Below are 23059 nucleotides of genomic sequence, written 5' to 3'. Positions count from 1 at the left end.
ACTTTTCAGTCTAGGAGCGGAGGTCCCTAGGACCATCAAGGGAGAAGAGCAGAAAGGGGGACCAGAGAAGCAGTGGTGCCAGGGATGGAGGCAGAGCAGCTGGGGACTTTGGAACCAGAGAAGAAGACGGGTTGTGTGCAAACAACCGAGGGCAGGCTTGCAGGGAATACCCTTTAGTTGGTTGATGATGCATGGAAGGGATTGTAACCATGGCAAGGAAACGATATACAACAGGATCAATGTGAAGCTAATGCCCTCCCATGTAAACTATCACATAATTCACAATAAAGCATTAAAAAAAATAATAATAAGGAATATACAGAGTCACAGTACCAAATATAAATAGTCAATGTTCAATCATTTCAAGAGGAAGTAAATGACCAAAAGCCAATGATGCTGAAGGAAGTAGTCCAAGATACATTAAAGGCAATGGCAAAGAACAAGGCATCAAGAATTGATGGTATACAAATTGAAATCTTTCACAAAATGATGCAGCACTGGAGACACTCACTCATCTATGTCGAAAAATTTGGGCCAACTACCTGGCCAACAAACTGCAAGAGATCCATATATGTGCCTATTTCAAAAATAGGTGACCTAAAGGAATGTGGAAATGATCAGATAATATCATTAATATCACATGCAAGTAAAATTTGCTAAAGAAACGGCTACAACCATACATTGACAGAACTTTCAGAGGTTCAAGCCAGATACAAAGAGGACATTGAATGAGGGATATCAGTGCTGACATCAGATGATCTTGAATCAAAGTAGAAAATACCAGAAAGATGTTTACTTGTGCTTTATTGACTACACAAAGACTTTCAATTGTGTGGATCATGACAAGCTATGGACAACATTGTGAAGAAGGAATACTAGGAGTACTTAAATGTGCTCATGAGAAAGTTGTACATAAACCAAGAGGCAGTTGTTCTAACAGAACAAGGGACACGGAATGGTTTAAAATTAGGAAAGGTGTGCACCCAGGTTGTATTTTTCCACCATACTTATTCAATCTGTATGCTGAGCAAATAATAGAAGAAACTGGATTATATGCAGAAAACCATGACTTCAGGATTGGAAGAAGACTCTTCAACAATCTGCAATATGCAGATGATATAATCTTGCTTGCTGAAAGTGAAGAGGACTTAAAATACTTACTGATGAAGATCAAAGACCACAGACTTCGGTATGGGTTGCATTTCAATGTTTAAAAAAAAAAAAAAAATCCTGACCACTGGACCAATAAATAACTTCCATAGCAATGAAGAAAAATTGAAGTTGTCAAAGACTTCATTTTGCTTGGATCAACCAACAACAGTCAGGGAAGCAGCAATCAAGAAATCAGAAGTATTATATTGGGCAAATCTATTGCACAAGACCTCTTTAAAGTGTTAAAGAGCAAAGAAAGATATCAGTTTGAGAACTAAAAGTAAGCTGAGAACTAAGGTGCGCCTGATCCAAGCCACAGGATTTTCAACAACCTCATATGCATATGAAAGTTAGACAGTGAATAAGGAAGACCTTAGAAGAGTTGATGCATTTGAGTTATTGTGTTGGAGGAGAATATTAGAGGAAAAAGTAGCATGGACTGCCAAAAGAACAAACCAATCTGTGTTGGAAGAAATATAGCCAGAATGCTCCTTCAACTCTCATACTTTGGACATATTATCAGAAGGGACCAGTCCCTGGAAAATGATAATCATGTTTGAAAAGTGAAGGGTCGGAGCAAAAGAGGAAGACCCCCAGTGAGATAGACTGGGCTCAAACGTAGCAACGATTGTGAGGTTGCTGTAGGACCGGACAGAGTTTTATTCTGTTGCGCACAGGGTCTCTATGAGTTGGTACCGATTCGATGGCACCTAACAACAACATAATTTGACCTTAAAAACACAAATATGTCTACTTCTGTAGGTCTCTCAAACATTAACTAAAAATCATTAGAAACCTATAAGTCATAAGCAAGTTGTTTAGAAGTATGTTAAGAATGTGGAAAACAATATTTAAATGAAATTGAGTTTAATGTAACATGCTGTAATAAAATGACATAATATTTGTAAACTAGCCTTGTGATATACATATAAACAAATCTCAAGAAAAAGTGTATCATTCAGGTAATAAGATACCAATCACCAAAGTCTGGCAGTTATCCTGTGAACAAATTCACATGTAAATTTGTGATGAATTGTGACAAATTCACTTATGTTGTTGTTGTTGTGCTGTTGAGTCGGTTCTGACTGATTTGTCGTTGTTATGTGCCATGCAGTCAGTTCCAACTCATAGCGACCCTGTACAGGGTTTCTGAGGCTGTAAATCTTTATGGGAGCAGAAAGCCTCATCTTTCTCCCATGGAACAGCTGGTAGTTTTGAACTGCTGACCTTGCGGTTTACAGCCCGATTCATAACCACTATGCTACCAGAGACAGCGACCTTATATAGGGTTTCCGAGAATCAGCTGGTGAGTTTGAACTGCCAACCTTGCAGTTCAAACTGACCTTGTGGTGAAGTGCTTATCCTATAGCACCATGCCAGGACTCCACATATAAAAAGGCTAAATTTCTTCTCGCTCATGGACAAAAGGCAGAGGCAAACACTGAGAGCTTGCTAACCTCAGCCCCTAGCTACACTGACCTCAGCCCCTAGCTACCAGGGACTTACGCCCAGTTCAACCTAGGATTAAGCCTTTCTCAGGACAGTTCTCAGTAATGGTAAAAACCTGAGATCTACAAATTTGAACTGTAACTATTCAACTAATTTTGCCATTTTTATTTCTACTTACCTGGTTCTAACTGAATGTTGCAAGGTCTTCTTGTGTGCCATGGCAACGCTTCAAGAAACTAAACGAATTTTTGGATTTCACACTTGAGTAGCTATGAATTTTTTAAGATAAAATCCTACATAACATACTCGAGTACACATGGGGTTGCCATGAGTCTGAATCAATCCAATGGCAACTGTCAATAACTAGGCCCATTTTACAAGAGGAAATTGGAAGGGAAAAAAGGTTACCGTGACTGAGATCACAAAACCAGTAAAAGAACCAAGAAGCCCCCTTAGAGAGCTGGATTCCAAAGGTCCTGATTTTAACAACTGCCCTGTAGTTATTTTGCAACTACTACACGGTTGCGATTCAAATCCAGGAGCAGCTCCTTGGAAACCCTATACAGAGTCACCATGAGTCAGAACCAACTCGAGGACACTTAACAACAACAACATATGTGATAAGGAGAGTCCTGGCGTGGCGCTGTATGATAAGCACTGGGTCACAAGGCCAGTTGAATCACAAGGTCAGAGGTTTCAAACTCACTGGTCGATCCTCAGAAACCCTATACAGAGTCACCATGAGTCAGAACCAACCTGACAGCACTTAACTGCAATAACATATATGATATGGAGTCCTGGTGTGGCACTGTAGGATAAGTACTAGACTGCTAACCACAAAGTCAGTGGTTCAAAGTCACCAGCAGCTCATTGGATCCCCTATACAGGGTCACTATGAGTCAGAACCAACTCAACAGCACACATACGTGATATGGAGTCCAGTGTGGCACAATAGGATAAGCACTGAATCACAAGGTCAGTTTGAACCGCAAGGCCAATGGTTCAAATCCACCAGCTGCTTATCAGAAACCCTATATAGGGTCACTCTGAATCAGAACCAACTTGACAGTACACTTAACAACAACATATGTGATATAGACTCCTGTTGTGCTCCTCCTAGAGGATAAGCACTGAACTACTAACACCACAAGGTTGGCAGTTCACACATACCAACTGCTCCTCAGAACCAACTCTACAGCACTTCATGACAACATATGTGACATAGGAATGTGACGGCTCTGTAGAAGCACTGGACTGTTAGAAAGATGAGGCTTTCTGTTCCCGTAAAGATTTACAGCCTCAGAAACCCAATACAGGGTCGCTATGAGTCAGAACTACCTCCACGGCACTTAACACAACATAATAAGTGAAATAACATCAAGAAACTGAGACATAGGGGAGTTAAATAGCTCACCCAAGGCCCCAAAAACAAGTAAGAAATTAACCTGCATTAAATCTTGAGTCTATCTGATTGCAGATCTGGAGCATGATCTCAAGCAGACTACTTTTCCAGAACACAAAGAGTGATGCAGTTGGTTGGGATGGTCATAGTTGGGATGAAGAGGACGGGACAGTTAAAAGAATACTGAAGTAAAATCAGGCGCACTTGACTGTGAAGAAAAAGGACTGCAAGAAACAGAAGATACCCATTTTTTTATAGTGAGTGATTACATAGAAAGTGAAGTCCCCAGCCAAGATAGAGAACATAAAGGTAAGTACAATTCTAAGAAATTACTTCAGATCACAAATGCCAATAAATGTTTCCAAAGTCTTTGTTGCTTTCTAAATATCGAAGAAATCATTGTACATGTTTCTAAAGAGAGAAGAACACTAGAATCAACCCTTCCGTAAGTGAACATCTCAAAATTATTACTGAAAATGGAAAGGAACAAACCTGCAATGCACTTCTGAGCTTGGATAATATTTGACATGTAAGAGACACAGGAAAGGGAGAAAAGCAATGGTGTTCCAGTCTCCTTAACTCAAATGAATGTTCTAGGCTCATAAACGGTGAAAGTGGTTCCTAATTAAGGCTACAAACAATCTCTCCAGGATCAAACCCACTCCAGGATCACAGTCACTGAAATGAAACAAAGTTATGATTTGTTGAATGTAAAACTGATGATCTGCCCTGTAAAACACCTTCACTCAATTCACAAAAAGTTAACAAACAAACAAACAAAAAAAATCACCTCTCCATCCCACTCCAAATACACGTATGTTACATTTAATTATAGGAACTGTTGTTGAGTGCCAAGGAGTTGGTTTTGGTTTCTACTCATAGCGACCCTTTTTAATATTTCTGGAGTCCTGGTGTGGCATTGCGGGTTAATGCACTGGACTAAATGGTTGGTTTGAGCAACAAGATCAGTGGTTCAAGTTCACCAGCTGCTCCTCAGAAATCCTATACAGGATCGCTATGGGTTGGAACCTACTAGATGGCACTTAACAAACAAGGCTTTAAATCTTCAAGGGAGTAGAAAGCCTCATCTTTCTCCAGGGGAGCGGCTGGCAGGCTCGAACTGCAGTCCTGTGGTTTGCAGTCCAGTGCTTATCTTATGAAACCACCAGAAGGCATATATCCCCTGATGCTGGCTGGTCCATGACCCTTGAGTTCAAAACCTCTGCTCTAAATTCCAGGACTTCCAGCTGGTTGATTCCTGTTATCGCTCCTGCTGAGATCTAAATTCCAGCCCAAGATATTATGAATCTACATTTTAATAAGGTTCCCAGGTGATACTTATATCCCCCTGAGGGCTCTGGCTAAAAAGTAGATTTTAAATCAGTAGATCTGGAAGGGGAGGAGGGAGAGAGACCCAAATCTTAGCAGGGGACCGAACCACAATCAATCCAATGGAAGCGCTCATAAATTTTAAGCCCTCTCACAGAAAATACCTCTCGCAACAATACATCATTCAGGAGCCTGTAACTACAAGCTCAGCTGATCTAAAACTGATTATCTCCTTCCATTGCCCCATACACCAAAAACTAGTTTTCTTTCTAAATTTCCCATTTGTGTTAGTGGTCCCATCACTCCCTTTACTGAGGGACAACAGACCAGAAACCAGGGTGACATCTTGGATTCCTCCCTCCCCTTTAACTCTTAATTTAATGTGTTGTTACCAAACAAAATTCTTCATGTTAGTCCCTGCCTTTCCAAACTGCTCAAGTCCCTCGGTCTCTTACCCAAAATACTAAAATTGCTCCTTAGTCAATAAATAAGCAAGCAATACATCTGTGAATTTAAAAAGTGAGATCTAGATACTGGAGTTTAAAAAAAAAAAAAAATTTTTTTTTCTACTCCTAAAATACTCACAGATATTGGGAAAGAAGGATCCATAAAATAAGAAATTAAAATGCACCGTGAAAAGATGCGTGTAAGCGATAACTCAGGTGGAAGAATAAAAAGGCTCTTGTAACAGTCAAAACCCATTTCCCAAAAAATTCCCGTTCATCTCATAATTCCTATGGTTTTTATCACACAGTACTATCTGTCTTGTTCTGCCCTTCACTCGTACTATGTGTTTAAGCACTGTCTCCAAAAATAGGTGTTAAATTTCGCAGGGGTAAAACACCCTGAAGGATTTCTTTTTATCTCCCCAGCACAGTGCACCTTATGGACAGCAGGAACAGAATCAATACTTGTCGAAGGACCGAATGAAGGGATAGGGCAGAAAAGAAAAACATTCACTCAAACTAACAGCGTGTGCTGGACCAGGCACACTTAGGTAATAATACACAAGTCAAAAGGGCAGAGATCCAAGCTGAATTTCCCAAAAAACAAACCAATTTTCTTTCCAAACCACCGGGGTCTCCCATACGCGCTCTAAGTGTTGAAGATGGGGTGAGGTCTAGGGGAAGAGAAGGTTCCCCCATATAAAAACAAAGGGCTTCTTCCAACCTCTTCAAACACGCGCGGACGCCTCCATCACCGACATGTTCCAAGGAAGGGGCCAAGATGACAAGACGACACTTCTCTTCCCCCTTAAAGCCGCGCCCCAAGGGCAATAAGACGAGCAGGGGTGGCGGGGGTCTGGGGGTAGTTTTCCCTCTCGTTTTTACCTGCTTGGCCAAGAACCTGCTCAGCTCGCTGCGGCTCTTCTCGTTCTTAGCAGCAATTAACCTCAGCGGCGCAGACACCACCTCCAGCAAGAGATGCTCCATGGCCTCTGGTTCTCCACCCAGGTCGTCCTCCAGCGCCTCCTGCTTCGCACTCAGCACCTCCAAACTCCCGAGATCCGGACACCTGAAGTGCCACCGACTACGCCCCCCAGGGAAAGCGGCAACCGCCGCTCAGCACTCACGGGGAGAGCTGCCGCACACGTGGGGGAGCACTCGGCGCTCCGCGTCATCATCCCGCGACCGCGACGGCGGGGTGGCCATGGCCCCCGCCCTAACGGCAGCGGAAATGCTGAGCGTCACTATCACGACAATTCCGGGAAACGAGTTAAGCGTCCGTATAGGTAGGATACGTTCAGTGAAGCCGCTTCCTAAGACCTCAGAGTATCACAGGGTCGGAAAGCTAGATAGAAAATTCTCCTAGGCATGAATAGCAAGCCAGTAGAGAGGCATGGGATTCTCAGCCCACCATACTACCCGCCCCCCCATCTCACACACAAAAAGATCGGCAGTAAAAGAAAAGCAGATTCAGCCCCTCCCAGGTTTTACTTCAAGAATGCTAACCTAAGGAGATTCTCACTTAAATGTGCCAAGCATGCCCCTTGCATAGTTGATTATGTTGTTAAGTGCTGTCTAGTCAGTTGTTTTCAATAACCTCATGTGCATGCGAAAGTTAGTGAATAAGAAAGACTGTAGAAAAATTGATTCATTTGAGTTATGGTGTTGGAGGAGAATATTGAAAGTACCATGAACTGCCAAAAGAACAAATAGATCTGTGTTAGAAGAAGTACAACCAGAGTACTTCTCGGAAGCCAGGATGGCCAGACTTTCATACTTTCAACATACTGTCTGGAGAAGGATATCATGTTTGGTAAAGGGGAGGGTCGGAGAAAAAGAGGAAGACCCCAATGAGATGGATTGGCACAGAGGCAGCATCAATGGTCTCAAACGTAGCAACAGTTGTGAGGTTTTACCAGGACCGGGCAGTATTTCATTCTGTTGTGCATAGCATCTTTATGAGTCGGTACCGACTCGATGGCACCTAACAACAGCAATAACAGTTGGTTCTGATTCATGATGGCCTTGTATAGGGTTTCTAAAGAGTGCAGGTAGGTTTGAACTACTGACCTTGTTCTTACCTACAGCGCCACACCAAGACGCCTTAATATTAATTGTGGAAATAAACGCTCATCAATGGGGGAATAGTTAAATAAAGAGCCTTGGTTGGCATAGTAGATTATGTGATGGATTGCTAACAAGATCAGCAGTTGGAGTCCATCACCCTGGCCATGTCTACTGGAAAAAGCTGAGACATTTTGCTCTTAGAAAGATTCATAGCCTCGGAAACCCCATACATGGTTGCTCTGAGTTGGACTTTTTCTTAACCACTTTGGACTTATTATCAGAAGGAGCCAGTCCTTAGAAAAGGCCACAGTGCTTGGTAAAGCAGCGAGTCAGCAAAAAAGAAGAAAATCTTCAGTGAGATGGACTGATACAGTTAGTGCCTGCAGCAATGGGTTCAGACATGGCAACAATTGTGACGATGGTATAGGATAGAGCAGTGTTTTATTCGGTTATACAACACTCTAAGTCAGAATTGACCTGATGGTATTTAACAACAACAACAATATTTGAATTTGAATTTTTGTCTTAGTGTTTGAATGTTTGCTTCTCGGAAATCTCAAACTCCAGTAAAACTTAAAAAAAAAAAAACTAGAAAATCATGCAAAATATATTTACATATAGTATAAGAACACTTTCAAGAAAATTGAGAAGATCCCCAAGTGTATAGCCACACAATGGATGAAAACAATAGCCACACCCAAGTATAATATCATTAAAGAGCACTGGGAATTAAGAGAAACTTTCAAGAACCCACCAGAAAGACAGAAAGGAAAGAGAAGATTACATACAAAAGAAGGATCAAGACTTAGATTGACATTCTTAGCAGAATTACTATTTTTAACAGAACTATTATTGGGTAGGTGGTTTCCTTAAAAATCTATATAACGTTATAATTCCCAGAGATACCGTAACAGCAACACTGGGAATTACAAGTCTGTGGGAGAATTACTTCTAATCTAAAATTAAATATTCACTAAAAATAATCCACTGACATTTTATAAGACACAAAAGACCTAAAAAAATGTGGTTTGTGTTGTTATCATGCATACTTTCTCAGGAATATATTGAAAGACAAACTTCTTTATTAAAAGGGTGTAAACTAAGAAAGAGGAAAACATGAAATTTAGAAAACAGATTTAGCACAGGATGAAAAAGGTAAAACCAATGATCAGGATGACTGGTAGGGGAGATCTCAAGACTTTCAGTGGTATATCAGCAAAAATACTAACATCTATGGGGAGACTAAGGAGCTCTGACAGTGTAGTGTTTACAGGTCGGGCTGCTAACTTCAAGGTCAGCAGTTCGAAACTACCAGTCGTTGCGTGGGAGAAAGAGGAGGCTTTCTGCTCCCATAAAGATTTACAGCCTCAGAAACTCTATACAGGGTGGCTATGAGTTGGAACCAACTCCACGGTACACTACCACCACCACCACCACCACCATAGGGTGACTAAATTAATTACATAATGTACTTAAGTGAGGGGATGAATTAGTGTATATGGTTCATAATCAAGTAAACAAAAATAAAAAACAACTGTTACTATTTCAGGGGAAATAAAAAATTGTATAGAAAGGAAATGTCATCATAGGATACTATATGGTTTAACGGTTTATAAAACATAAAAGATTCATAAATTTGGGTTAAGTATTTTTACATAGAACATAAAATCACAATTTAAAAATTTTGATAAGGTTGAATTCATCAAAATTCAAAACGTTTGTACTTCAGAAGACACTGTTCAGAAATTAAAAAGACATAGGGACCCTAATCCATGTCATACAGACATTAACAACCTATCTAAAAACACAACAAACAGTAGAAGACAAATTAGATGACTAGGACCTTCTAAAAATTAACCATTTCTGTGCCTCAAGAGAGTTCACCACAAAGGTAAAAAGAGCACCTATAGACCGGACAAAAAAATTTGTCAAATGACATATCTGATGAAGGACTAATCTCTAAAATTTATAGACTACTTAAACAGCTCAACAAGAAAAAGACAATCTAATTTTTAAATGGGGATAGAACATGAACAGGCACTGCACCAATTAAGACATTTAGACATCCAACAAACATGTTGTTTGTTATGTGTCATGGAATCAGTTCCATCAAAGTGAACCTGCATAGGGTTTCAGAGGCTGTAGGCTGTAAATCTTTATGAGAGCCTAAAGCCTCATCTTTTTCACCCGCTGAAGATGGGTATTTTGGTACTGCTGACCTTGTGGTTAGTAACTACTATGCTACCAGAGCTCCTTAATCTTTGCCATTGTTGTTGCTGTTGTTGCGGGACATTGAGTCAGTTCCAACCCATAGTGACTCTGCATGGGGTTTCCCAAGGAGCAGCCAGTAAACTTGAATCACTAATCTGATCATGTGGTTCAAACCAACTTTGCAGTCCAGCACATTAACCCACAGATACACACCAAATCAAAACAACAATGAAGTATCATTTCACCCCAGCATTGTAAAGTACCCTCCAGGCAGTTCCTACTCAAAGAGATCCTGTATAAGGAGTCCTGGTGTGGTGGTATAGGATAAGCATGGACCTAAAGATGACTTTGAACCACACTTAATAACAACATAGGGTTTCCAAGGAGCATCTAGTGAGTTTGAACTTCCAACCTTGTGGCTTGCAGCCCAGTGCTTATCCTACAGCACCATTCTAGGAGTCCTCACCCAGCATTAATAACAAACAACCAAACAGAAAAGAAAAAATGCTGGTGAGGATGTGTAAAGATTAGACCCTTAAACTCTGCTGGTGCCCTGCCTTGGAAACCCTATAGGATAGTTGTCTTTATGAGTTGGAATTTACTCAGGGCACTCAACAACATGATGGGCAAATGGGAGGAAGTGGCTAGCAATCAAGGTGGGGAAACGATGAGGTAACCAAGGGGCAGTTTTGTTATAATTTCCAATAACCAAGAGTGCAGACACAGTCTCCTGGTTTCTACAAGTTCTATGAAACGAATTCAGATATTTTATCCGCTAAACAGTTTTCTACTCCTTTTCACCACCACTAGTCTGTCAGTTTGTCGTACTATGGTGGCTTGCGAGTTGCTGTGATTCTGGAAGCTATGCCACTGGTATTTTAAATACCAGCAGGATCACATCCATGGTGTACAGGTTTCAGGGCCGTTTCAAGAGGTAGCATATGCTTAAGAGCCAATGATAGTGAAGGAGGAGGTCCAAGGTGCATTGAAGGAATTGGCAAAGAACAAGGTACCAGGAAGTGATGGAATAAAAGTTGAAATCTTTCAAGAAAGGCAGCACAGGAGGCGCTCACTCATCTCTGCCAAGAAATTTGGAAGACAACTATCTGGCCAACTGATTGGAGGAAATCCGTATTTGTGCCCATTCCAAAGAGAAGTGACCCAGCGGAATGTGGAAATCATCAGACAATATCTTTGATATCCCATGCGAGTAAAGTTTTACTAAAGGTAATACAGAAATAGCTGTAAGCATACATTGACAGAGAACTTCGAGAGGTTCAAGTTGGATTCAGAAGAGGCCGTGGAACGAGGGAGATCATTGCTGATGTCCAATGGATCTTGGCTGAAAGCAGAGAATATCAGAAAGATGTTTACCTGTGCTTTATTAACTATGCAAAGGCTTTTGATTGTGTAGATCATAACAAGCTATGGACAACATTGGGAAGTATAAGTATTCCACAACACTTAATTGTGCTCATGAGGAATCTGTATGTGGACCAAGAGGCAGTTGTTCAAGCAGAACATGGGAACACTGAATGGTTTAAAATTAAGAAAGGTATGTGACAGGGTTGTATTCTTTCACCATACTTATTCAATCTGGATGCTAAGCAAATAATACGAGAAGCTGGGTTCTATGAAGAAAAACATAGCATCAGGATTGGAGGAAGACTCATTAACAACCTGCGATATGCAGATGATACAGCCTTGCTTGCTGAAAGTGAAGAGGACTTGAAATACTGATGAAGATCAAAGAGCACCAGCCTTTGATAAGGTTTACATCTCAGTGTAAAGAAAACAAAATTCCTCACCACTGGACGGATAAACATTCTTATCAATGGAGAAAAGATTGAAATTGTCAAGGACTTCATTCTTCTGACTCAAATATCAACACTCACGGAAGCAGCAGTCAAGAGATCAGACGACGTATTGCATTGGGCAAATCTGCTGCACAAGACCTTTTTCAAGTGTTGAAGAGCAAAGATGTCAGCTTGAAGACTAAGGTGCACCTGACTCAAGCCATGATATTTTCAATAACCTCAGATGCATGTGAAAGCTGGACAGTGATAAGGAAAACCACAGAATTGATGCATTTGAGTTATGATGTTGGAGAATATTGAAAGTGCCATGGGCTGCCAAAAGAACCAACTGATCTATGTTGGAAGAAGTGCAGCCACAGTGTTTCTTGGAGGCCACGATGGCCAAACTTCATGTCTCATATTTCGGACATATTGTCAGGAGGGAACAGTCACTGGAGAAGGATATCATGTTTGGTAAGGTGGAGGGTCAGAGAAAAAGAGGAAGACCTCCAGCAAGATGGATTGACAGAGTGGCAGTATCAGTGGGCTCAAGCGTGGCAACAGTTGTGAGGCTGGCCCAGGATTGGGCAGTGTTTCCTTCTGTTGTGCAGAGTCGCTATCCGCCGACTGGATGGCACCTAACAACAACTCCTTTTCACCCCACTTGACTGACTGTTTTCTCATCCTCAGAGTGCCCAACACCCTGGTTAAGTTGTTTGCCTATCATCCAGAAAGGTGTCAGACGAGGGCAAGGAAAAGTGCTTATTCGTCGTGCTCCCAACGCCATGTCTAGCCTACAGTCGATTCTCAGTAGGCTGTCTAGTACTAGGAATTCTCAAGGTTTACTTCCCTTTCATTAGAAAGCGTCTTCGGCCCTAGTCCTACCCCCGTATGCCCCACCCCTTCCGCAGGAAGCCACGCCCACATATCTTTCACGTCAGTCTAAACCGGGTACCCTTTCCTTAAGACTCACTGAAGACTAGGGGACTTTGGCGCCAACCGTGGTTTTTTTTTCCCTCCCAAAGGCGGGAACTAGTTATGTGCGCCCGGACGCGCCTTGCGTCTGATCTGATTGGTGGTAGACTGTCAGTCCCTCCTCCGCGCCCTGATTTTGCTTCGGCATTGGTGGAAATGCTAGGGAGCCCTGGGTGTCCAGAAAGGAGCCCGGGCTATCGTGGGCCGAACAGGACGGGTAAGTTGCTTGTAGGGGTTTTATCCTAATAGGGCTGCTGGTTAAGAAGCTGCATGGCGCGGTTGTGCTCTTTCGGGACCCGGTACACCCCGGAGAGCCAGAGAGCCGGAAGGCGACCACCTAGGATGGTAGAGGCTGTGGGGGAAGGGCTTCTACTGACTTCCGAGGATCTCAGGTAGTCGCATTCCAGCCTAACACGGGTGCAGCTGCTGGGCTGGCGCTTCGCATCCCTCTGTGATCTCCCAAGAGAGTCCTGGCGCGGGTTGGGAGCGAACTCACGTATGAATTGCCCTTCCGTTCGCTACTCTTGCCCTCCACCCGAAAAGCCAGTATTGCCTTGGGGTGTACTCATAATAGCTCTCTGAGTGCATTCCCAGGGAGAATGTGTTTTTCTTAGCGTCTGGTGGTCATTTATTTTGGTTGCTTCAGAGACTGTTAATTCTCAGAGAAGTTATGTATGATATGGATCGTTTCAGCGCCTAGAAGAATCTTCCTCGAATTACAGTAAATAGGCCTCTAGGATGTGAATGTAGAACTCACTGGATCTGATTTGTGCTTCAGGGGTCTAGTTGGTTTTGACCCTGTGCTTTTCTCTGGCATGTCCCAGTCTCCACAGCTCCAGCTCCAAACCTTTCGCCTCTCAAGCCCCTCCCCCATATCGCTCAGTGCTTCTTTGGTTGCAGGAGAGGGACTTTCAGAGCAAGTATTTTCTCATCTTCCCCAAACGATCTTCTCCCGTCGTTTCCTGCCGTTTTACAAGAGGTTGTCCTTTTTCTTCAAAAAACAAACTTTTCTCTACTGAGTATTTTCGACTTCAGTCTCTTGGTTTTGAAGACAGACCTGGGATCTCATCTCAGCTTGCTACATACTAGCTGTATGACCTTGGTCAACTTTCTTAGTCATCTGTCTTGTTGTAAAGTGCCATAGTAGAATCAGATCTGACCCATAGAGTTCCTGAGGTGCGGCTGGTGAGCTTGAACCGCCAACATTCCAGTTCAAACAGCTTTGCAGCCTTAATTAGTTAATTAATTAATCCACAGCAGAACACTATCTGTCTTTGTTGTTGTTAGGTTCTACCGACTCATAGCGACCTTATGCACAGGATAACGAAACACTGCCCGATCCTGGGCCAACCTCACTACTGTTGCCATGCTTGAGTCCATCGTTGCTGCCACCTGGCCAATCCCTTTTGTTGGGGGTCTTCGTCTTTTTCTGTGACCCTCCATCTTACCAAACATGATCTCCTTTTCCAGTGACTGTTCCTCCTGACAGTATGTCCAAAGTATCAGAGACGAAGTTTGGCCATCTTGGCCTGTAAGGAGCACTCTGGCTGCACTTCTTCCAAAGCAGTTCTGTTGGTTCTTTTGGCAGCCCATGGCACTTTTAGTATTCTCCTTCAACACCATAATTCAAAGACGTAATTTCTTCTATGGTCTTCCTTGTTCACTGTCCAGCTTTCGCATGCATATGAGGTTATTGAAAACACCATGACTTGGGTCACCTCTCTTTGGAATGGGCACAAATACGGATCTCTTCCAATCAGTCGGCCAGATAGTTGTCTTCCAAATTTCTTGGCACAGATGAGTGAGTGCCTCCTGTACCGCCTCACTTTCTTGAAAGATTTCAACTTTCATTCCATCACTTCCTGGTGCCTTTATTTTTGCCAATTCCTTCAATGTACCTTGGACTTCTTCTCTGAGTATCATTGGCTCTTGATCATATGCTCCCTCTTGAAATGGTTGAACATTATCGTTTCCTTTTGGTACAGTGACTCTGTGTATTACTTCCATCTTCTTTTGAAGCGTCCTGCATCATTCAATAATTTGCCCAAAGAATCTTTCAATAACGAAAGTTGAGACTTGAATTTTTTCTTCAGTTCCCCCAGCTTGAGAAATGCTGAGTGTGTTCTTCCTTTTTGGTTTTCTGATTCCAGATCTGTGCACATTTTATTATAATATTTGACTTTATCTTCTCCAGCTGATCTTTGAAATTTTCTGTTCAGCTCTTGGACCTCCTCATTTCTTACGTTTGCTTTAGCATCTCTACGCTGGAGAGCAAGTTTCAGAGTCTCTTCTGACATCCATTTTGACCTTTTCCTTCTTTTTTGTCTTCTTATGACTTTTTGCTCTCTTCATGTATGATGTTCTTGATGTCATCCCACAACTCTTCTGGTCTTCGGTCTTTAGTGTTTAATGCATCAAATCTGTTCTTTCCAATCACCAGTAATGAGCAGTACATCGTGAGTGCATGTTTGGTCAATTTCAGATTGAAGAAGTTGGTAGACTTCTTCGATTTCATCCTCACTGGCTTTAGTGGTTGGTGCATAAATTTGAATAATAGTGGTATTAACTGGACTTCCCTTCAGGCGCCTGGATATTATCCTATCACATACAGCATTTGTACCTCATGACTGATCTAGATATGTTCTTTTCGACGATGAATGCAACACCATTCCTTTTCAATTTGTCATTCCCGGCATAGTAAACCATGTGGTCATCAGATTGAAAATGGCCAATACCAGTCCATTTCAGCTCACTAATGCCTAAAATATCGATGTTTATGTGTTCCATTTCATTTTTGACAACTTTCAATTTTCCCAGATTTGTATTTCGTACATTTCATGTTCTGATTTTTAGTGGATGTTTACAGCTGTTTATCTTCATTTTGAGTTGTGCCCCAACAGCAAATGAAGGTTCTGTGGGCTTTTCTTCCACGAGCGTAACTCCATTCATGTCATCATGGTCAACTCTACTTTGAGGAGGCATCTCTTCTCCAGTCACATTTTGAGTGCCTTCCAACCTGAGGGGCTCATTTTCCAGCACTGTATCTGACAGTGTTTCTCTGCTATTCATAAGGTTTTCAGTGACTAAAGATATGGAAGTAGTTCGTCACTCTTTCTTCCTAGTCTGTCTTTGTCTGGAAGCTCATCTGAAACCTGTCCACCATGGGTGACCTTGCTGGTTATTTAAAATACCGGTGGCATAGCCCTCTGAGTTCACAGCAACTCACAAGCCACCACAGAACGACAGACACAGGAGTGGTGGCCTTTTGGTTTTATGTCAAAACTGTCACTTTAAATTTCGAGGAGATCTGTGCGGATGCGTAGTAGAACCCTCCAGGGATAGGGGTGGGGTATCCATACACTCAGGTATCCCCTCTAGTTACCAGAATGGAGGTGAGCAGTCAGCAAGAGACCAATGAGCAGTGGACAGATACCAAAAAAATGAATTATCCACACCTGTATCTCCTCGGTTCTGTCAGGCGTTCATGGCTGCTCTGATCCTTCTCCCACTTGTTCTCTCCTAAGATGGCGGCTCTGGGAATAGCTGAGTGTCTTGAATTAGAAAACAATGGATTTCTTGATTCTCCTACAAATTACCCTAACTGTTAAGCCTTCCAATCTTCTAAATATTCATTTATATGTGGTTCAGAGTTCCAGCACCATCCCTTGAGCCTGCTTGGCTGGGTATTCTGTGTTGTTGGTGACAGAGCTCCTCACTGCACATCTACCCGATCCACCATCTGCCTTACTCATCTATAAAATGGAAAATAGGATTTTTTGGAGGATTTAAAGTTAATGTATTTTGGAATCTTGGTGTAGCACTGTGGATTAGTGAACTGGACTGCAAAGTTGCTTTGAACTGCAAGGTTGGTGGTTCAAGCTCACCATCTGCTCAGAAACCCTATTACAGGTTCGTTATGGATCAGAACTGACTCAATGGCACTTAACAACAATGTATTTTGAGATATAGGTCAGTGCTTAGCACATAGTGTGCAGTAGTATGTGGTAGCTTTTGGTATTATTAACCATCTTCTTTCTGAACGTTACTGTGTTAGCCTTTCCCAGGAGCCCCAAAATACAGGCCTTCCTTCTCAGTTGGCTTTTTCTCTTTAAATGCTTGTTTTTTTTTCCTCCTCAATTTTAAAAAAGAAACTCTCCTTTAGACTGCCTTTTGGGACATTGTTCTATCACAAAAGGTCAGGTAATCCTTTCTTCATCTGCCTCACCTTCATTTGTGAATTCATTGAAATGAAAAGATTATGTGTGACTTTTGTTGTTGTGTTTAAGTTCCATCTAGTCCTTTCTGACTCACAGCAATTCTGTATAGGGTTTCTGAGGAGCAACTGGTAGGTTTGAGCTGCTGACCGTCTGGTTAGCACTCAAGTTCTTATCCTGCTGCACTACATCAGGATTCCATGTGACTTTGCTACACTTATATTATGGTTCTCAGATTTTTAAACTCGACCTCTGCATTTTTCATACTGAGACCTTCAGTTGGTAGAAGGTGAGAGCATATGTGAAAAAAGACCCTCTTCCCAAGAGATTTTGATGCATACTTGTCATTCCTTTCCTTCCTTCCAGGAGACTTACTAACATTTGTGATTTCGAGAGTGAAATACTCGGCTATCACCAAGAATGATGAGGCCCAAATCATAATACCTATCAATTGTCTTCAAACTGGAATACTACAGTTTTTAGCTGCCTGTTAACCAAATGTCCCACAGATAATTCAACACATTGACTGTGGTTCTCCATATCACTGAGAGCCTGTACTACTAAATGGGTAGGACGGTGGTCAAAGAAAGCTCAGCTATCAAGATGAGTTAAGCGAAAGGAGAATGTCAAGGAAACAGTACAGAAAGGAATGAATAACATGTTTCGGGAGCTGAAAGAAGGCCAGTGATCAAAGCAGACCACTAAGGAATGGTTGAGAATGAATGAAGCTAAGGCTGGCTGGATGGGCAGAGGGCCCAGGTCATGTACTTTTTCTATTTCCCTTGCCATTGTTGTTTCTTTCCCCTGCTACCCCATTCTTCTATTCTTTCCAGTTAATTTTTCTAAAATGCAGATTTGATCATGATGTTCTACTAGATGAATTGAAGTCCAAATATTTGTAAACGAAGTCTCTTGGAGGAGTAATAATACTTCACCTGACTTATTAAACTTCATTTCTCAATCATTGCCTTCATACCTTCTGATTGCTTGTGGGCTTATGGATAGTTGGAGTGAGGGAGCAAACATATATTACCAGAAAGTATATTTGAACCTTGGGACTTCTTAAACTATGTAATAAATGATGGGACTTAAAAGGCAGGTGCTGGTGTATGCCATTATTTTTTCACAAAACATTAGGAAATAGTGGGAAGTTTTTAAGCAGGAAGTGATACCAGCAGGATTCCTTTAGAAGAACTAACAGTTGTGTGTAGCACGTATTTGAAGTTGGGAGATGCAGTGCAGTGAATTATTTTGTACGTCTCTTCTAGCTATAGTCTTTGTAACTTTCACCAAACCATTATTTTTTTCTAATGTGTCTGGGTAAGAGAAGGTAGGGGAAGGTGCGAATAGGGAGATAGGATTCAGTTGTGAATGATTATTTACAGGGTCAGCTGTTATTATAAAAACTTGGAACTGTAACTTGGGTATATAAAATGAGCCATCTCAGACGCAGGAGCAGAGGATCTTACTACCATAAAAGAAGAATCAAGAGTAGAATGTATCCAGTGGACCTCCTGTTATCTGCTCATTGAAATTCCTCACCCCAGGGACAGAAAGCTGGGACAGCAGAGGATCAGCAGCAGCAGAACCAAGAGCTAGAGTTCACTGAACAAGTAAAGTTGAGAGCCTTTGGTCACCAAGTTCACTTGTGGAGTTGGTTCACTTGTAGGTTGCACACTTAATTGGGGAGCTATGTTTGATGACTCATGTGCTCAGCACTTGAGTGGTGTAGAGTACTCTTTGGGCATCTATCAGCAGTGCTAAAAGAGATTTGTAGCATTACTGGACCAAGGCAGAGGATAAGAAACTTAGAGTGAGAGACCAAGGACCAGAGAGAGGCCGATCTGTAACTATGGCTAGGAAGACGCTCTCCTGATTGAAAGAACTGTGCCCTGAGCATTTCTAATCCTGAATTGTAACCTATGCTGCACAAGACCTCTTATAAAGTGTTAAAGATTCAGCAAAGCTGTCAGTTTGAGGACTAAGGTACACCTGACACAGCCTCATGCACGTGAAAGTTGGACAATAAAGAAAGATCGGAGAGGAATCCATGCATTTGAATTATGTTGTTGGAGAAGAATATTAAAAGTACCATGGACTGCAGGAAGAACAAACAGATTTGTCTTTGAAGACTAGAATCAGAATTCTCCTTAGAAGCTAGGATGGTGAGACTTTATCTTTGATACTTAGAACATGTTATCAGGAGGGACCAATCCTTGGAAAAGGATATCATGCTTAGTAAAATGAAGGGTCAGCAAAAAGAGGAAGACCTCAAAAAGATTCAGGTTTTGTATTGTTTCAATTTTTGTGTTTATTTTGTTTGTTCTAGTAGTATTTTCCTGAATGCTTTCATTAAATTTTTTTCTGTGTTCTCTTAGCGTTCCTCAATTTTTTGTGTCAATTCTTTGAAGGTACCTAACTATCATTCCTTTGAATTCTTTCTTTTTCAGTTAGTTTCATTACCCTTTCTTCCTCAGAAACATTTTCTGGCTCTGCATCTTGGTCACTTGTTTGAGCCATTTTATCCTGTTTCTTTGTATAAGCTAAAATTGCTTATTGTCTATGGGGCACTGTGGTGTTGTCACATTTGTATTTAATTAATGATTGTATGTTGATATGTTCTTAGGCTTTCACCAGCTGTCTCCTGTGGTGTAGTTAGAAAATGAAAATGTATACATTGTTCTTGTTAGCCATTCATGCACCTCAGTTTAGGGTGGGTTTGGCTGGGGTTGACTGCTCTCTGTCTTTGATCAGGTGGGAGGGTACGGTTGTGGCTAGACTGTACAGCCATGATTGCTGTCTCCTATTGGATGGAAACAACACACAAACAGAGAAGAAAACAAAAGAGAATAAATAAAAACAAAAGAGAACAAAGAACCAACAGTGAAAAGAGAAAAACAGGCATCAATAAGAAAAAAAAGAATATAATAACTATAATGACAAAAGAAAGACAGGGAAATGGAGCTGTAGAAGAGAAAAATAAGAAAATGAAAGGAACTTTTAAAAATAACTTACAAATAAAGAATCCTGGCTCTGTAGGATCAGCACTGGACTTCTGACTACAGGGTTCAAACCACCAACTGCTTCTTGGAAACCCTATACAGGGTCATTATGAGTCAGAACTGACTTGATGGCACTTAACAAAACTAGCTAAAAGACAAGAGGGAAAGGAAAATGAAGAGAAATATGAGAGGAAATAAAAGGAAGGAAAAATCAGGGAGAAGGAATATGAAGAAAAATAGTGAGTTGTAAAGAAAGATCAAAAGAGAAGAAAAGGGAAAATGAGAAACAGAAGGGAAAACAACAATGGAAAAGAAAGGATAAAACTCAAGGGAGAGTAGTATCCAATCTTCCTGGGTGGGGCTGATGAAAGGAGATTGGGATAGGTCTCTTGTGATACAATAGTGAATAATTGTTATCAGGACTGACTGTGAGGGTTGGAAATGTAAAGGTCGATGTTTTACACCAAAAGGAGGGGAGTGATTGACTTTGCAGTCCAGGAGCCGAGGTCCCTGGGACCATCAAGGGAGAAAGTGGAGTGTGGGACCCTACCCAGAGAAACAGTGACACCAGAGATGAAGACGTGGAAAGATGGAGCAGCTGGGGACTGTAGACCCAGAGAGGGAGAGGGCTGTGTGCTGACCACCCGGGCGGGGGACAGGTTTGTGCGGAATACCCTTTGGTTGTTTGATGATGCATGGAGGAAATTGTAATCATGGCAATTAAATGATACACGATAGGATGAATGTAAAGCTAATGTTCTCCCATGTAAACTATCACATAATTCACAATAAAAACTTAAAAACAAAAAACTCAAGGGAATGAAGTGAAAGAATAAACAAGCAAAAACAATGAAACAAGGACAAAACCAAATCCAAACCAAAACAAACAATGTAGCTGTTGGACCAGGAGAAAAGAAAACTCTGGGGGATTACTGCAAGTCTAGGAGATGACGAGGTGGTCGTGGGAGGGATGTGACAGCAGATTTCCTGGGCCTAGAAGTACCTATTGGCTTTGGTGTTATCTATGTTCAGGGCACTCAATCTGGAAGCAGTTTGTGGAGGTCCTTGATGGAGCTGGTTTCAGTGTCTGTTAGGACCACAGGGCAGCTTGGGGCTGATCAAATTCTCGTCTGGTGGCTCTTCGAGTTCTGTAGGTCTGGATCCAAGCCCATATTAATCCAGGCACCAAAGTGGGCCACCAAAGCAGCACAGCTGACCTTCAGCCTTACACTGATAAGGCTCTGAATTGGAGAGCAGGGTCTGTGCTGAGAGTGAATGAGGGTGGGAGCTGGCCACACATCTGGCCACACACATAGGGTAGCATGGGGAAGAAGAAGGAATTGGCCCTTTCCCATTGCCTGTGTGAATCTGCTATGTAATGCTCCTTCTGTTGCCAGAGCTGCTCACAATATGGTCGACAGGTGTCTGGCCAGCTGTTTACCAGTTTGTCTCCTTTTTTCGCTACTCCTGCTCACCTTCTCTCAGCAAGTACTCAGTCCACTTCTCTTAACTTTTCTTCTGAAGTTCAGGTTCTAAGATGTTCATCTGCATCTGTTTTCCTTTGATATCTTGTATCTTTGTCATAGAAAGCCTGTCTGTGTAATTCATCTGCCTAGCCACCATCTTGCCAAGAGTCCTAGGAAACATCTCCCCCAAGCCAATTTAACAAGAGACAATTACGTAGTGTTGTGAATTGAACTGTGTTTTCCCAGATTATGTGTTGCAAATCCTCTGGTTGTAATCCTATTTGAGAATAGGCTGGGTATTTTTTTTTTTTCCTACTATGTTAACGAGTAGGAAAAAAAAAAACCTGTGTTAGTGTAGGGTGTGCCTAAATTAATCTCTCTAAATTTAAAAGAGCAGAGTAAGTAAGCATCAGATAAGCACAGATGGTGGTGGTGTGCTGTGGAGTCGGTTCTGACTTATAGCGACCCTGTATAGGGTTTTTGAGGCTGTAAATCTTTATGAGACCATGTGAGAAAATACATTTCTGTTTGTTATACTCACCTGTGGTATTTCTGTAATAGCAACACTCGATAACTAAGACAAGTAGTTATAATGGTGACGTGAAACGAATTGGCAAGGAGAGGGGATAGAATCGATAGGAAAAGCATTGCATAAATGAACTATTATGGAATGTTGTTTGTTGTTGTTAAGTGCCCTTGAGTTGGTTCCAAACCTTAGTGACCCTGTATAGGGTTTCCGAGGAGCAACTGGGGAGCTTGCGGTTCAAATGACTGCAGTCCAATGTGTTATCCCACAGCGCCATACCAGGAATGTTAGTGTTACTCAAATAGATTTCAGGGGATGAGCAGATGTTGGTGGATCTTTTTGTTTGTTTTTAACTTGGTGAATTTATGTTTACTGGTTGTTAAATGTTCTACATTTTCTCCCATTCTATCCGGTATCCTCTAATGTGATCTCGTTTAGGGCAGTCGGTAGTGGTAGCCGGGCAGTGTCTATTTCTTCTGGTCTCAGAGTTGTGAAGACTGATGTTCCACATGTTTCATTAGCCCATTGGACTAATTGATTCCAAGCCTCTTGAATTCTTACCACTCTTCCTTCTTCCTCACATGGAGAGACTGGTAGCTGCATTTTAGACAGCTGCTCATGAGCTTTCGAGATCCAGGACGCTGCTTACCCAAGCAGAATGTAGAACATTGTCTTTGTGGACTATGTTATGCCAATTGACCATGGTGTCCCCTGTCACTATGGTCATGAACCACCAGGACCATTGCCTTAAGATGTTGGATAATGTCTAGGAAGTTTTTATCGTTTTGCTTGTTGTATGCTCTATATATTTATAGTTGTGTTTGTATGACAGATAAATTGTTGTTGTTAGGTGCCATCGAGTTGGCAACAACCCATAGCAACCTTATGCACAGCAGAACAAAACACTACCCGATCCTGGGCCAGCCACACTTGAGTCCATCGATGCTGCCACTTGGCCAATCCATCTCGTTGGGGATCTTCCTCTTTTTCTCTGACCCTCCATCTTACCAAACATGATATCCTT

The 23059-nt window shown here is 41.8% G+C and overlaps 2 protein-coding genes across 2 annotated transcripts in view; one reads left to right on the top strand and one right to left on the bottom strand.

The window, feature by feature from the left end:
- Positions 1-6765, bottom strand: part of MDN1 (MDN1, midasin homolog (yeast)) — a 204842-nt gene extending 198077 nt beyond the window's left edge. Inside the window, exon 1 of the mRNA XM_006870613.1 lies at positions 6664-6765. Within this exon, the coding sequence (XP_006870675.1) occupies positions 6664-6765 (102 nt within the window). The remainder of the gene's footprint in view (positions 1-6663) is intronic.
- A 6241-nt stretch (positions 6766-13006) lies between these two features.
- Positions 13007-23059, top strand: part of CASP8AP2 (caspase 8 associated protein 2) — a 42423-nt gene continuing 32370 nt past the window's right edge. Inside the window, exon 1 of the mRNA XM_006870612.1 lies at positions 13007-13044. The gene's annotated coding sequence lies outside the window, so the exon portion shown is untranslated. The remainder of the gene's footprint in view (positions 13045-23059) is intronic.

The sequence above is a fragment of the Chrysochloris asiatica genome, unplaced genomic scaffold (genome assembly GCF_000296735.1).
Source record: "Chrysochloris asiatica unplaced genomic scaffold, ChrAsi1.0 scaffold00146, whole genome shotgun sequence".
In the NCBI taxonomy this organism is placed as follows: Eukaryota; Metazoa; Chordata; class Mammalia; order Afrosoricida; family Chrysochloridae; genus Chrysochloris; species Chrysochloris asiatica.
Note: the sequence above shows the minus strand (reverse complement) of the source record. Positions and strands in the feature narration are given on the sequence as shown.